Source organism: Syngnathus scovelli, chromosome 8 (genome assembly GCF_024217435.2).
Source record: "Syngnathus scovelli strain Florida chromosome 8, RoL_Ssco_1.2, whole genome shotgun sequence".
In the NCBI taxonomy this organism is placed as follows: Eukaryota; Metazoa; Chordata; class Actinopteri; order Syngnathiformes; family Syngnathidae; genus Syngnathus; species Syngnathus scovelli.
In genome coordinates this window covers 10036028-10053481 of record NC_090854.1, presented here as the reverse complement: position 1 = coordinate 10053481, position 17454 = coordinate 10036028, and the positions used below count along the sequence as shown (strand labels likewise).

At 39.3% G+C, this 17454-nt stretch overlaps 1 protein-coding gene across 5 annotated transcripts in view; it reads right to left on the bottom strand.

The window, feature by feature from the left end:
* Positions 1-16855, bottom strand: part of epha3 (eph receptor A3) — a 62852-nt gene extending 45997 nt beyond the window's left edge. For 3 of the 5 annotated variants that reach the window (XM_049728078.1, XM_049728076.1, XM_049728075.1), the window contains exons 1-3: positions 16663-16855; positions 10990-11054; positions 4295-4955 (exon numbers count right to left, since the gene is read on the bottom strand). In XM_049728078.1, coding sequence (XP_049584035.1) covers positions 4295-4955; positions 10990-11054; positions 16663-16756 — 820 coding nt within the window. In that variant the 5' untranslated portion in view covers positions 16757-16855. The remainder of the gene's footprint in view (positions 1-4294; positions 4956-10989; positions 11055-16662) is intronic. The other 2 variants (XM_049728077.1, XM_049728074.2) reach the window with 1 other exon arrangement.
* Between the last annotated feature and the right edge of the window lie 599 nt (positions 16856-17454).

Here is a 17454-nt window from a genome sequence, read left to right as displayed (position 1 = left end):
TAGCAACTTCTCAAAGACAAAATATATATATATATATATATATATATATATATATATATATATATATATATATATATATATATATATATATATATATATATATATATATATATATATATATATATATTTTTATTTATTTATTTATTTATTTATTTTTTGTTTTGTTTTGTTTTTTAACTATTATGCATGTTAATAAGACCATCTCTCCAACTGGAGCACTCAATCCAAACCGTGTCCTTTCTTCGCGCCTCTTCTTTTTTTTTTTTTTTCTTTCTTAGCTCCAAAATGGCTACATTCCAGCGAGCACCCAGCCAAAAGGCTGCAGCAGAGAAAGCCTTCACGCTAAACTAAAGTGACAAGGGAAGAGAGGACGGACGCAATACAACACTAGCCTAGAACACAGCCACATACACTATAGCACTTCATTTACCAAAACAAGAAAATAAAAGTCCATATAAGTACCGGACATTGCAACTTGATGATTTGATACGAATAGCTGTGTTGAAAATATGCGTGCATTCTGCTGGATGTCTCTGAGCAGTATTAAATTACTCCAACCACAAAAAGCAATGTGGCTCGAATCTGGTCAGCAAACCGTATAAGACATTATCTGGAGTAAAAGTATCATTTCTAGCTGAATGCTGCTGGAGTGGAGAAAAAATGCTCAGTTTACTCTTGGAAGATAGAAATACAGCACAGAGATGTATACAATACAGATGTACGCTCATGTGTGAGTAGAGATGACACGTTCTCAAGAGACGAGTGGTTATATAATGCTCAACACAAACAAAGCCAGACTTTCTAGGGGAGTAAAAGAGAACTAATAAATGTGATTTTATTGAAGCCATCTTAAAGATTTGGCTAGAAATGTGTGAGAAAAACTAGAGCAGTTATCCATTCATTAATTGTCATTATCATTATTTATTTTTAATATCATCATAGAAATATGTTTGAGAAAAACTAGAGCAATTATTATTATTATTATTATTATTATTATTATAATTAATATTATTATCATTATTTTTTATTATTGTGATTATGATGATGATTATTATTGTTATTATTATTCATAGTAGTTGAGTTGCTGTTTGGCAGTCTGGTTAAGGTATTGTGTATCTCAACACATCAAGTGAGAACGTAAACTCTCGCCTCGCATCAACATGCAACCGGACAGCTGCTTGCATGTGCAAAATGCACATACAGGGACACACGCACATTTATACACACACACATCCATACTCTTCTTACAGACATCCGTTTGCTGTTTTAGGATCAAATTAAGGTTGCAGGAATTTCACACTGATGGTAGACAGGAGTCGCTGCAGTCACCTGCTGCAGTTTGTTCTAATGACAGATGAAAGACTGACTTAGCTAGATTAGATCTGGCCCCACATTCTCGATGGAAAGGCTACTCTCAAAACATACAGTAATCTGCCGACTACAGTCACGACCGCTCACATGCTGAGTCCCCGCGACATTGTCCGCTGGTGTTACACGTGATGAGATATCCAAATGCACTGCCACTGAACATACACACAAATAATGCTTGAACACACAATAAGATCATAACAGATTGCTCACGGTGTTCCATTTCTAATAACAGACATACATTTGTGTCTGTATAAACAGAAAAGCGCTCTCATGTTCTCTCTTGGCCTCTCTCTCATCACGCCAGAGGTTAATGGAAGATCCCGCATTACTGCTCCAGCCATGATGAAAAATAAAACATAAAATATTCAACAAAGAGCAGTTTGAATCACTAACTCAAATACATCCAATGCCAACAGCGCTCTCATCACATTCCATGCCCAAATTCCTTCCGATTCAGCAATGACCTGATTATTCAGCTGTGAGATTAACTTTTGTTTGTGGGCATTTACGCTGTTATCGGAGTGAACACAGCTGAACTGTAAAGTAGACTTGCACCAATTTTAAATATTTAATTATCATTTGGATAAAAATCATGCATAGTCAATAGCGCACGGATATTCCCAGAATCAGATTTTCCTCCCTCCAGTTTTGCCAAGCCTTCAGTTGCTCCTTATCTCTGGGTGTCCCTGCCTTCATTTTTGATCCTGCCACCGATATTGTCTGTGAGTAATATATGGCTTCCACATGCCAGCATTTCTCAGTTTTAGCTGTCTACTGCATTGTAAATATATGTTCAGCTTCCTTGCTATCACTCTGTAAGGTGACCTAACTGCATACACTCATCTGTCTGTTAACACAGAGGGCCTGGGCAGCGAGTTGTGCTCTGGGGCCCATGGTGGCTGCACGTGGGGGATGCAGGGGCCTGTTGATGCAGCTGTCCCACTCCAGAGTAACATAAGACCTTATTAGAGTCCATTAGAGCACTTTGAATTCAATAAGAGATTGTCCAGTACATCCAAACATTCACACAATTCACAGGGAGGTAGGAAGTGAAAGATGGCAGATTGGCTCAAGGGGGTTGCTGTTGGCTACAAGCTGCTGTTTGCTAGCATAATGCATTAAATGCAGATTTGTATACAAACTGAAGCATCAATGTGACATTTATGAACCTCGGATATTACGTCTATGAACATCATTAGTATACCAGTCATGCTTTTAGGAGTTCTAATAATATTTCAGCAGTATCAGGTCATCACCTAGGTCAGCAGCAAATGCATTTGACTGCATGGTCAATGTCTTCTTCTTGACATTATCAGAAAAGCAAGAACCTATGATAATCCTCATTCATCAGAGCGGAACAAGTATACATTTGTTTTTGCTATCTTTTGACGTTTTGTTAGTACAAGTTACCCGCATGATAACAAAATACAAAGTCAGTGAGTCTGCCAGAGGTCCACTATCCCAGAAAAGAAGTTCCCTTGGCCCCACCAGCAGGAGGTTAACCCGTGACACTCTCTTTGATCTTTAATTAACTAAGAGCCGAGCTCTGGTAAGCAGAAGGTGAATCAACGTGGCGGTATTTGCAACCAGATATCATAAAAGAGCTGCAGATATTTTCTCCTAGACTGTGAAAGAAGAGCATTAGAATCATTGTGGACAGCTTGTGCCAGAATGTTTGCTTCCAACACATTAATATTCTGGAGCAGAACATATAGAATGACATAAACCACGGTTGCCAGCCACATCGAAGACAGCTTGGGGTTTTATAGCACATGCTGTGTCTGCAAGCACTTTTGGCTTCAATTTTAAAAAAATGTAAACACATGCATAAACCAGAAGAGCATGAATTAAACAGGAAGTAGCCCAAAACCACCGATATCTGTAATCTCAGAGTTTCCAAAACAATTTTAGAAAAAGCTGCAGTGGTCATGCGATGGCCTTTATACATAGTGAGAAAAGAAGCAGGAGGGATGAATGGTCAAACGATGATGTTTGAGTTCTGTTCAAACATCGTGTGAACGAAGGTGACCTATTTTCCCTGTTTGCCCAGCACATATTGAAAGATGAAACAGAAAATGACATTTCAAGAACCATAAAGAAAAAACTGTGCAGGACATATATATGTTTAAATCTGTTGCTGAAAACATATAGGTCAAGTGGAAGAAAACCGTCCTATCCTCCTGAAACCAGCTGACGACTCACGTCAGTCATCTGCATATCCTGCATGATAATGACGTAAGTAGACTTTACGCCAAAATTGGGCCGAAGGATAGCTGGGAACCACTTCCATGGTGTCAAGACTCTTTCAGGTTGAAATTGAGCGTCTCCAGACTTGATTTAATACCGACTCACTCACGTCTCCTCCAACACCCACAACCACCACCGCAGTTATTTTGTATTTGACCATTCAATCTCCAACCCTCTACTTTTTTCTGTCTTATCGCTTCCATTCTTGGTTTTCTGGTTCAGATCTCCGCAAAGTTAATGATGTGACACAGAGCGGCTTACTATCAAACTACCGTGTGCGGAACACTACAGCCAAGACCTGGATAACACATCATGCATAAATGGAAAAATAAATGTGTGACTGCTGATTCATCCACCCCCACTATGGTATCCTTGGGCTCTTTTGAACACACTACACACACGAGACACACATGCATCAAGTTAAAACATAAGATTGGACATTTTATGTTGTAAAGCTTCTGGTTTGACAGATATGGGGTGTGAAAGTGTTCACATCAAAAACGTCTGGATGTTTGGTAAATGCATTTTAAGACATCCAATTCAAAGACATACAGCACTGCGTGATCAGAGAGGTGGATTTAAGAATCTATAAAAGAAACTCAATGCTACATGGGAAGGTGACAGATGCAATAAAACGACCAATGATGAATGCATGCAAGAATAAAAAGTGTCTTACTTTTACAGGTGTTGCTTCTTTCTTCGTGGCCTGGGTTGCACAGACACTTCCCGATTGGCACGAGCCACTCGCCCTCTGTGCTGCAGTACATTCGTGGAGCTTCCTCCTCTTTGGAGTTATTGACACATAAACCTTTCACCTCAACCAGTGACTGGGAGTCCACTGGTACCGTGTCAGGAAAAGAGGCCAGATTCTTCACTATATTTGGGCACTTTTTAAAGTAAACCCTCACAGATACTAAAGCTACACAGGCACCCACATCCTGGAATGCCAGGTAGAAGCCCTTCTTTGTCAAGGGTCCAACTTCACGCACTTCGGTGTTGAGTTTGAGAATGCGGTCACCCAGGTCCATTTGCGTAAAACTTTCATCCGCAGCTATTGTGTCGATCTTGGAAAACTGGTGTTCTCGGAAGTGACTGCCTTGGTCATCATCGGTCTCCAAGTAGAGAAGGTTGAAGGTCTCTTTGCATGTGCCCAGGACTAATGGGATTGAGTTGCAGTCCCTCAGTGTGAACTTGAGTTCCACGTAGATTTTCTGGGCTGACTGACGAGGGATCCAGTTGGTGCGAAGCCAGTTGTTCTGGCTGTACTCCATTACATTGCACACCTGGAAAGTCCTGATGGGCGTATAATGCTCATCCACCCCACTGATCTCCTCCCACTGAAAAAAAAATGGATGGAAAGGGACAAAGGGCAGAAGTAGGGAAAGACGAGTAGAGGTACAAGATAGGAAAGGTCGCAGAGGTAAATCCAGGAGAAAATTTGGCAGAGAAAGTACAGGAGGGAAAGTAAGAGAGAAGCCATAGAAATGAAAGATCAGGAAAGAGTCAAAGAATGAGAATGTGCAAGAAAAGCATTTTGGGAGAACAGAAGAAGAAAGAAGAAAAGCATCAGAGAAGCAGAAATAAGGAAAATAGGGAAGGATAATAGAGAGAAAAAAGAACGTTATTGCCATTCTGCAAGTTTTACACTCAAGTTTTTTTAGATTCAGACAGGTCCATGCTGAAATCTAAACATTAAAGGGTGGGAAAATACCACTACCAGATCTCTTATAGCGCATTGGATTTTGAACAATTTGATCACATGTTCTAGAGATAGAAAGATGAATATTAGTATAAATTGAGGGATGTTCTTTAAAAAAAACAAAAAACATCTCGTAGTGTTTTTTCCCACTCAGTTTACTAACAGTTGATCTACAAGTGAGGACTGCAGTCTTTGGCTATCTACGTCATAGAAATGCTACTAGAAACGTGCGGTAACTACTACGAAAATAAAGAAGCTACAAAGTATGGAGAGATTTCAGTGTATACCAGGAACGTTCATGGCTATCTTACATTTTCCCTCCACTGGAAGAAAGCGATGAGAGAGGAAAGGAGACAAGAAAGCGGGGTCATTCCTTTTGAATTCAACACAATGGGTAGACTCATTGATCATGCGCTTTGGCTTGGCACTTCAGGAAAATCAACAGTGAACTCGAGAAATGACGAATGGGCAAACACCTGAAACACTGCGTTCATTGTGGTTACATTGACAGACATTAGAATGATTGGGTCGAAAGAGATGTTTTGTTCTCTTCTGGCAAACTAAAGAATGGATGGACGTCTGGACGGGCAGCTCTTTGGACTAACAAAGGTAGACACACTAAGTGGAACCAGAATTATTGGCACTTTTTGGACAAGTGTCACTTGAAATTGAAACCTTTCTTAGTTCATGTGGCACTGTACACCCACAGCAGGTTCTTCAAAGCGTGAACACATGACCAGTTTTGATTGTTTCTCTTCTCTATTACCAATTATGTTGCCATTGTGTGTGTGCAAATTATATCTTTTGAGTTTTCAAGGACCTCTCAGGCTTAAGGACAGCCACTCGCTTTTCAAAAACTTCAAGTGAAAGTCTAGAGAACTGGTGAGGGGATGCTCGCTCAAGTAGATCTAGGACCAAAGAACAGAGTGATAGAAGAAGGACTGACCACCATAAGCTACAAAAAGGTCCTTGAAATTCCATTGGTGATTATTCTCCACTGTTGTAGTTTCACAGCATCACCTCATTCATCAGTGGAGTCTGAGATCTTGATTGGTCGAACAAAAACAGGCAAACGTAGAGATACTTGAGTGCTCTGGCTAAATAAAGTGAACATTACACTGTTGGCTAATTTTTACGTACAATAAAAGCTTATATAGAGTGTTTTATTTACTCCTGATTTAAAATAGTCAGCTGACACTCGCAGAAATTGAGGTGAGATGTTGTCAGAAAGAGCTTCAGCTCACCGGTGACCTCAAACAGTATAAGCCATACATAGCAGGTACATGAACTAGCGATATTAACTGCTGATTGAGAATTGAACGTTTTGAAGGTCAATAATCTCCAACTGTGGAGACAGAGACGCTTGCTTCCCAAACATGTCTCAATAATTAAAAGCAACAAGCGGACAAGTCTTTTGTTTATCACCAAGTGGGTGAAACCCCCTCCCATTGGCTGCTAATTGACATATAACAACACTAGGGCCCTACACTGGTCCTTGTGACCTCTGCCCCCTGCCCCCCATGGTCACAGCTGGGCCACTGTTTGGTGTGATCTTGTCCCAAGTTTCTCTGATCTTTGCTGTAGGTGAAGCAACTTAAGGGACAGTAAAACGAGAGTGCAGTAACATGAGCCGTTAAAGAAATTACGGCTATGGCAACAGGCACGTCCCAGTAGTTCACCCGCTTCAAAGAAAGGTCAATTGGAGTTAACGGTCCAGTATAGAGGCCAGGGTAGGGCAACAATGCTTTCAGACCAAGAAACAAGATGGAAGGTAAGCATCCTAAATTATATAAAAAAAAAATAAAAAAATCAGTGATGAAACTTTGGGGTGACTGTTAACCTTGTGATGCTAGTTAGTATATTTCTATGTACTTTCTCTATTTTAAAATTCACCATCTAAATAAAAGACATGATTATATAAAACATACAAAAGACTAATGGTGATACCTGAGTACGTAATGGTTTGATCACTGAATGTTTTTTTTTTTTCCTCCACAGTAAGATAGGACTGTTCATAACAAGTGTGCAGCCATCTTGCACTCTGGCCTCTGTCGGGGTCACGATGGGTCACAGACACGACAACTGCTGCATATCAGTCAAAGGCATTTCTTCAGCCTCTGTTATCCAAAAGCAGCACGCATTGTATACTTCCTATGCTTGACTTTTCTGTCATTCTTGAAGAAAACTGCCTCATTTGGGGTTTTTCATAAACAAGGAAAGATGTGAGTGTGTTTAATGTTCACTACACAGACGAGCTGGTATAAATAAAACCATGCCAGCGTCAATTCAGGCAAGATTGTGTACAACTTGTAATTATTACCGTCTGCAATTTCTATGATGTGATGGGAAAAGGCACTTTTTGGCAGTCGTGTGGAGCTATAGACACAATTACAAGGATGTCTTTTTATTTAGCAGTCCAATTGACTCAGGACTTCTTTATACAGATGCCAACATACCAAATGACTTGCAGAGGAAAGGAAATATGCAGGAAAGGTTTGATGAGAAAGTTTATAATAATTTTCCCACAACTGGTAAATATCTGCGATATGTGGAGACCATGAGGAATTATTACTTTGATCACTCCAAGACAATTTTTTTTTTTTTTTTTTTTTTTTTTTTTTTTTTTTTTTTAAATACATTTGAGCCCGTTTCTATCTGTGAATGTGCCTTTAAGAGGCATGGCCTAAACGGAGTCTGTATGTGAGTGTCTGGGCATGAGCTGGTGCATGAAAGCGCTCATTGTCTTTATTTGTTTTACTGTTCTCCTGGCCTTTAATAGATGTCTGAATACAAGGGGATTACAGTCAGCAAGTGTAATGTAAAAACTACGGGCGGAAACGATGAAACATGATCTATTAAGGGAAGACTGAATATTTTTGCTTTTCACCAAGTTCATTTAAACTGAACAACTTTCCGATTACTGACTTTATTAGGCTGAAGCTGTTTACAGCAAACGAGGCAAATGTTTCGTGCCACAGTCTTAATGAACGGTTTTATTTGGGGAAAATTATTTATATAAGACGGTTTATAAGGCATATCACGGCGCATTGAGAGAAACAAACCAGTCTAGCAAATGAGGCAAACATCAATTTAACAAGTATTTTTATTGAGTCCGAAAAATACGGTAATGTGATCCATCCATTTCTACAGTTTATCCTGATCCAGGTCATGAGGAAGCTTGAGTCTAACCCAGCCCACTGTTGACTTCAAGCAGAATACACCCAGGAGTGTTTTCTGGTCCATCGCATATCAAGACAAGCCATGTGTACCAATAAAATTCCAGTGACCAAAATTGTTTGCTATTTAGAGTTTTATTGCATTTAACTCCATCTTTTTCTCACGTTTAGGATCACGAGATATGCAAAGTTGTTGACCAATGCCGCAATGTAGTTTTAGTCTCCACTGATTTCCACGACAAATACACTTAACATGGTGTATAGCCATTAATTCTATTTGCATGTCCAGAACGTGTCTGGGGTGTTGGTTTGTTGCTGAAGAATGCTTTCAGAGCACTCAAGAATGTAATCTGTAACTCTCTTTAGTCTTGTGGACGGCTAAGCTCCCAGGACACTGCTCAGCCATCAGCCTGCCTCCCAAACAGATAAGAGTATATCTGGATCACACACATTGGCATATAGTAACACACAGACAGACACTCATCATTTCAGCCTGTCTACACTGTGAGCATCCTGGGGAGGCCGTACTCTTTAATTTGCTCCGACCGGAGCATGTTGCGTCTCGGCGGACCAATAGCCACCGCCTCTCCGTCAATGTGAAGGCGTGTGCGTGTGTGTCAGGGCTCGGTGCCACATTATGAGAAATCATTTGTGCACAGCAGTGTCCCAGGGCAGGCTGCTTATCGGAGCAAGTCACTAGATGACGTGAGTAATTACAGATGATTCACCTTGAGGACTTCATCATCAGCATTCTTTCCTTCCCGCTTTGTCTCTCATCGTGTCTTTCTCTTCTCTTGTCTTTTTTGTCCCTCATATCGATCAATCGCTGTCTTTTCTATCTCAGTAAGGACATTGGTTCCCCTTGCCTATGTTACCCGTCTCATTTACCAGGGTTGTAACCGAGTCCGTCATTTTAAGTCAAATTTTTATTTAAACTGTAGGCAGAGAACGTTGAATGTGAATTTGATACTTTGGTATTTAACGTCAGAGACTTGTGTCCTGCCAAAGTTAATTTCCAGTAGAATAATTGTACTTTTACTCAACTATCACATTCATACTTTTGGAGTGGAAATATATATATTTTTTTAATCACAGATGTGCATCTTTCTTTAGCGGCATTCTAACTCATAGAATCCACTATATAAAAACTTGTAATTATTTTTATAATCTGTCCAGGAAATTGCAGCTGCTTTTACACAGTATTTTTCAATATAAACTTTACACATAAGCAAGTTGGAAGCTTTTATATGGTGCCAGTTCCATATGCGATTGAGGAAAAACTTTTGGCAGCTCCTCTGAGCGAATGGGAATTATTTTAAGTCACAGCCAAAAAGCAACACTTAATTAAGGAAAAATAAGAAAATGCACTTGTGTTTGTGTGTGTGCGTGTGTGGATGTGCATATATACATGTAAGTGTGCGGGCTAGCCCTAAAGCGCAGTAGTCTAACCAGTTAGACAAATAAACTGAGCGAGAACCCACTGCTGAGACTTTGTAGTGAAGAAAAGCTGACAGATGAGCCTGCAGATTTTCTTTTAGCCCAAAAGTAGTGGCGTAAGTTCATTTTAAAAAGCACACTCAAGTGTGAAATTTGCATAATGCAATAATAATTTTTTTTGTTGCGGTTTAAAAAATATGTGGATTCATGCGAACAAACATTATTGTTTAGTATCCCAGGGAAGCTACAGTGTATGAAGACGGGATTCACTCTTGTTTCTTACAAGTTGATGTAAAATTTATTACATTCAGAAATGTGTTGAATATCATAAATGTTATTTTTAACTTGTGAATTATTTTAACTACACATTTGTTTGTATTTTTTTAATTATCCTAGTTAAAAACAAATGCTAGAAATATTTTATTAGATTGTATTGTGGCAATTACTATTTTAAATTCAGCTGCATTTAAAAAAGTAGATCCACTGTCGAAAATAATTGTGGATCCTCAAATATCCCAAATTGATTTATTAAGTATAACTGCAATAACTCAACTGCTGTGTTTTCCTAAAAAAAAAAAAAAAAAAAAAAAAAAAAAAAAAAAAAGATAATACCAGGTCAATTTTGGATGTCTATCGTGCCAAAAAGAGGTTAAGCATATTGAACGATGCTTTTGTCCAAACAACCCCAAATCCTTTAATACCATAATCTTTCTTTTAAAACACACACACACACACAACATGCACACGCACACAAATACTGTTAACACCAATATAAACATTTTTCTTAAGCTTCTCGACCATATGGCGAGTCCTGAAATGTTTAACCTTTAACCTGTGAGATAAAAAACGGACCAAAACATCTAAAGAAAAGTAGGTTAATCTACACTTGGCTTATTTGTCTGACATTACAAAGCGACAGAGAGCCTGTGGACATTAAGAAAACAATCCTAGTCCGCGTGGCAGCAAAATCTACATGAAATATGGATATACATAATAGTAGCTGGTCAATGTCAGTAGGTTCACATGATCACAAGTTAACTGGAGATGGAGGATACTCACCCCATGAGACGGGTAGGAAATCCATCCTAACTCTCCTTGACTTGCTTTAGAATCTAACAGGTTCACTGTGGAAGGGGAAGAGAGAAAACAAAGAACATATGAGTGTCTAGTCCTTGTTAGCCCCAATTAGCCCTTATCTAATCCCACAGGAGAGATCCCCGACCTCAAGCACTCTAGCGCCGATCATGCCACTGTTTACCCAGCTGCCACACAATACGCATATTCTGCGCTTGGCAACGGTAAAGGCAGTGTCACGCAAGTATACAAGCAGAAGTTGCTAGGCACAGATATCAGAAAAGAAAACATGTAGCGATGAAAAACAAGTCATTTTTACTGATTTTATTTTTTCTTGGAACAGTAGCGACTCTACAATTCTTAGTTTCCTAGTTTTAAGCCACACAGTGAAAAAATAAACATATGTAAGTGCTGAGAAGCATGGATTCAAGATTCAGTTAAAAACACAAGCATAAAAGTTGCAAATATTGCCACAAAACAAATATTGAACAGTTTATAACTCCAAACAGATTTTCCCAGAGTAATAAATTGGCATTCAATTTTTTTTTTCTTTTTTTTTTTTCCCCCCAGAAGGACACTCCACTTGACAAAACATTTGTGAGAAATCTATTGTGGGTGAATTCCAATCCAGAACTTTGGTTCTGATTATTCATCCCAGGTTGACTGAGAAATGTGACGAGCAGTTTCTTGGCTGGAAAACACACAGCCCTGTCAGCACTATTGGCAAAGTGGGGGGGATCAAACTTGACGGCAGACCAATTTTCATTTGCAGTCATTATGTAGCAAGCATTTTATTTCTAATTTGTATTTACACAAATGGAAAAATGTTCAAGTGAGCCAAGGAAAGAAATTTGCATTGGCTCGGCGCTGTCAGTGTTTTCTCAAGTTTCGCGGACCTGACATGAATAAAGGAGACAATCTGATCTAAATGCCGATTCAGGGATATGCATTTTAAAATGTGTTGGCGAGAGAAATCTCGAAAAACCTGACACGAGTTCTATACACAAGCTGTCATTTTCTGTCATTTTTTGTCATTTTCATTTCAGCACTGCTGAGTTGGAGGAATAAGCAATGGAAAGCAATAGTACCAGCCACACACTGTGCCTGTGATCACACCCACAAAGGCAGAAAACCATTTTGTTTTTTTGTAAATAAAATAACTGACCATGAGAAAAACATCAAGAAAATAAATGTATATGAGCAATTCAAATGTAGCAAGCAAAAGAAAAATGCCCTCAATTCATGTCCCTGATGAGATTTTAATATGTACTGAACTTTTCTTATGAATATTTTCTCACTGTAATTCCCTAAGTGCAACCCTTTTGAAAATATTGCAAAATATGACATTTTTTGCTCCAAGATATGTTTTCAGCACAGCATGTCTACTGTGCTAATGGACTATGCTGCTGCCAAATTTGACGATTTTTGTTGTGGTTTTTTTTTGCGTATATTCATGGGGCTCAAAACGATGCTTGAACAAGCTACTTGAAGCCCACGAAAATTGTCCAAATTGAACATAACAGTGCAGCTTCCTATTACATTATATTGGGATCTCAGCTTCACACAAACAAATGCAAAGCATCTACATTTGCATGAGTATGAACAAAAACATTCTGGTGAAATAGAGAAGGGACGCCAAACCCTGACAATAGAAAACTGAAATTGCGAAATCTACTTTTGCTGAAGATGGAACGATTTTGTTACATTCCACTGTCTAGCTTGTCAGACAAGATTTTCTCTACGCAAGCAGCATTATCAAAGACAACTCTCCACTTTCTACGAGTTCATCTTGTGGTTTCACACTAGAAGAAAGCTCCTATCTGGAGGTGCACGTAACTGAATTTGGATCCACCTGAACTATAGCCTCCTTGGCCCAATCAGCTATTTGAGTGGCAGCAGACACATTCCTATTAGAGTCTAATGAAGCTATCTGTTCACGTCAGATAATAGCAGCTCAGCAACCAGGGCCATTGCTTCCAATTTACATTTCTCAATGAGGCGAGCCCACCACTCAAATTGAGCCAAGCAGGGGAATTTGAGAGCAGAAAATTAAACAGCTCTTATGTCGCAGGCAAAGAGGGGGGGGCACTCCATCCAGCTGCATTCGGCCGAGGATCCGGCACCCATACTCACGCGTATATAAACACTCAATTGAAGCACAGTTCCAGAAAAATATACACATTCACACTTAAGTCCTCATCAAAATACATCCACTTGAAAACGTGTTTATTTATATTATATGGATATGGTGCACCTATAAAACATTCGAAGCAACCGAAAAGACACAAACAAAGACCGAGACGGGCACACGAGCAGACAGAGGCAGGCGCCTCGTTCATGTACGGACTTAGCAAGCTAGCATCAAGCAGCTAGTCCCGACCCGCGTGAGGGAATGCTTCTAAACGGGAAACGGTTGTATTTTTAGAAAACCGAGACAGATTGCATGTGAAATGTGCCAGAGGTCGAAACAGGTGAGTCGATATAGAACAGATATAATGGCTGGGATCATAAAATGACCCCATGTAGAGGTCAAACTGCCACGAGCAAATATGATATATATTTCAGATTTGTTATTTTTATTATGGACACTAGTTCATATTTATATTCATAATATTTGTTATACATCCACTTTTGTGCAATTTAATCTTTGCATTTTTGATGTGCCAGTCATGGAATTGCCCCTCATTATGTGGCACCTAGCAAAATAGAATAGAATAGAATAGAATAGAATAGAATAGAATAGAATAGAATAGAATAGAATAGAATAGAATAGAAAGATGGCACAGTCTATACAGGGTTATCTTGTTATGGCTATACGTGTGCATGTGAAGGTTGGCAGGCTGCAGTACAGGCAGAGCTAGGCGACTTGTGTCTGTGTTAAAGGATGAAGTGTTCACCTCCCATTATGAATAATTCAAGTGCAGAGTCCCTCTGTCTGATGTTGCTGCTGCGTGCCCAACCCCTCTGGCCCCATTCTTCTGTCTTTCTCTTTTCTTTTATAGTCACACGCCCTATACTTATCATACACCTACCCCCCCCCCCCCCCCCCAAAAAAAAAAAAAAAAAAACATAAATATAGGCAGCATGCACTATAACTGTGGTAACCCGCAAAACGACCGATCTTATCCAAGGCCAATGTTCAACACTGTTTCTTGTCAGCGTCACCCCAGCTCTGTGATTGGTTGTCACGCATGAGCTTGCGCGTTTTAGAGGAAAGCATATTGATGGTGTCTGATTAAGCCTGTTTTCAGCGTCTCTATCTTAAAAAAAAAAAAGAATAAAATAATTAAAAAAAAGGGTACGATCACTTATAAATGCTGAACTTGGCTCTCCCCGTCAGCTGCCTAAAAATAGCGGGTTCCAGGCCTCGCGACGCCCAGCACCAAGGGCCAAATTCACACCACGTCGATACACTGCGTGTGATCGACAATACAGCTCGATGTTCCATGGGGTGGGGGTGGGGGGTCTTTTCGCAACACATTTTAACAAGAAAAAAAACATGAGCAGCATTGAGAATTACATTTTAAAAATACTGGATAAACGAATAAAGAAGAAACAAATCGAACTAAATGTGTATTTTTAGGAGAACATTTGATTTCATAATTGTAATTTATAAATATGGGGTTTAATGCATAACAATGTGGCATAAATTAATGTCTGACCTCCAAAGTATATATTCGTATTAATTCTAAGACGCACGTACATTTGCAACTTCGCACTGTTTTTAATCAGTATTTTATAACGATGCTCATGTCATTTCATCAACTCTGGGAGGAAAAAAAGACTTGCGATTCTTAAAAGTCACCACGAAGTTTTTTTTTTGCTACTTGGAAGTTAGACACACACACACGCATGCATGCACACACACGCACACACGCAAAAACCAAAAAGCACTTTTTCAGTTCAAACAAAAAATGATTACTCAATCTATTTTTCTATTCGTCCATTGATTCTTTTTCAGTTCATTTGAAAACACACACAGGCACACATGCGCACGCACACACTCGTACGTGAACACACGCGCGCGCGCACACACACACGCACACTGAATATACATGATAGTCAAGAACCTATTGTTTTAGAGCGCGTTCTTGAAGTGACACATCAGTTCAGATTGATTTTTTTTTTATCTATAAAACGTCCTTTTGAGAGTTCACCATAATTTCAGATGTAATTACTTCTTCATTCCAACTTTGTTAAAACTTGGGAGGATCACACTTTGTCCGAAGTTTTATTTTAAAAACTAAACAAAACCTATGCTAGCCTAAATAATAAATATTTCAAAAGTTTTTAGTAATTGCGCCTTCACAATTTTTAAAAATAGCTCCTTGTCTTAATTTTGTATACAGGCAATAAAATAAAAGTTCTAAAGTGAAATTTCTGACGGAGAACTGCCACTGCCCAAAAGTCCAAACACAGTCCAAACTTTTCACACTAGTCACGTTTTTTTTTTTTTCTCGATTAATGCTGTACCACGTGAGGAAGGGACAGCATTATATTTTTTAAACTACATATACCCTTCTGATCAAAAGTGGCAATATAAATTATTTTAAAACATGTGTTGCGGTGTTAGAAACTACAGTCAGAAATGACATTGAGATCTCAAAACTTCCACAAAGCGTGTCAAAGCAAATGGTGTCAAATATATATTTAGGAAAAAAAGTAATTAAACTGACACAAACGACATCATTAGAGTTGCTCACTATTTTTAATGTGATTTCTAACCATGGTACAATAGACATGTTAATTTATGCACTTCAACCCCCGCAGATAGAGACACATCCCGCATGCGCGCACTCGTCAGCTTGTTTTGATCTCAAAATACAGTGCCAAGCAATATCTGACATTAACTATGAATGCAAAACAACTTTTTAAAGTTGATGTACAGAGAACGTGCCACTTTCACTTGTTTGCGATGCAATCAAGTGTTTACACAGGTGACTCTATACAATCCAGTGGGGACCACGCTTCTCCTTCTGTCGCCTTTCCCATAACCCCCCCCACCCCCACCCCACCCCACACCCCCCCCACACACACAGTATGACAAAAATCGGGCAAAAATAGGAATGACTCATTTCGAGTCATATGTACCGTTATTTGTTTCCGTGTGTTAAGTCTCAACGATCGGATTATATTAACTTTAAACGTGCATTACAAAACTTCAAAGTAGAAATAAACTGTATTTGCAAACGCGTCAAAACATAAAGAACGGCGATTGCGCGTATTTACGCACGTGCGGCTCTTAGATTGTCGATTGCCTAAAAATAGGAGCGATTGGAATCCAGATTTACGTGGCTCGGTAAACAGAACGGATCGGGAAACCTTGAAGCTTCTTTCTATCTTTTTATTGTCTTCCCGACATGTCTGGTGCATCTGTGCATTCTCCCTCATTCAAGCACTTAATCCTTATTGGAGCGATAATCCGAAATTAGGAACTCTGTCTGGTGTGTTTTTGTCTATTCGTGTGTCGGTTCATCAAGGATGCGAATAAATTAACTACGACTAAAAACTCCACATGACATACCACATCACCTTTTCCATTGTTATGTTTTTGTTGGAATTTGGACAAATCGGACACGAGCGCAAAGCACCAGCCAAAGAAGCGAAACACGCACGGGAGAGAGCACACGCACACAAAAGAAGGCAGATTTTGCTTACCTTCATTTGGAGGATAAACGACGGACAAAGTTGGAAGCACGAGAGACAGTAAAAGCGTTAAAACGAAAAGCTGTGATCGCGAATTGCAATCCATGGCGGCGCATCAGAGGTGCATAACTCCATGAAGCCACTGACTGGTCTGAGAGCTTCTACTATGAGCGCGACTATCTCTCCGCTCTGCAAGCTCGTGCAGGCGCTTTTCCGCTGGGTCCTACAAAGTCTGCAATAAAAGGCAGTCGGGGAGAGAGAGAGGAAATATCAGTACTGCTCAACTTCAGTGTACCGGTCAGTCTTGATCAGAGGTCTGCTGAGTGAATTAAAAAAATTACAAATCTGCTCTTTACCTTGTTTTTATTGATGTGTAGCTATAACGAAATACAGCAAAATATGTGAGAATGTAGTTGAGACATTAGACAAAACTGGAGCATTTTTCACTTAAGTCACATAAGTTCCACTTTCACAAACTCTAAAATTAAGCATCAAAAGAAAATAAGGCTAACTTCTATGAAAACATGGAGGAGGCTTGCTTACAGTCTGGGGCTACTTTGCTACGTCTGATCTTTAATATGTGCAGGGTACAATAAAATATCGAGCCCATCAAAGAATCTTGGAGCAAAATGTGCTGCTCGGTGTCAAAGAAAGAAATGGACAGAAATGGAAGAAATGTTGGTGCAAAAGTGTCATTAAGTTTCTGTATCACAAAATATTACATTAAAGAAAAAATTGGTCCTGTCCAGTCTCTGTTGCTTTCTTTTTTTCTTTTAACAACTATTGGACCTTGAAAATGTCTGG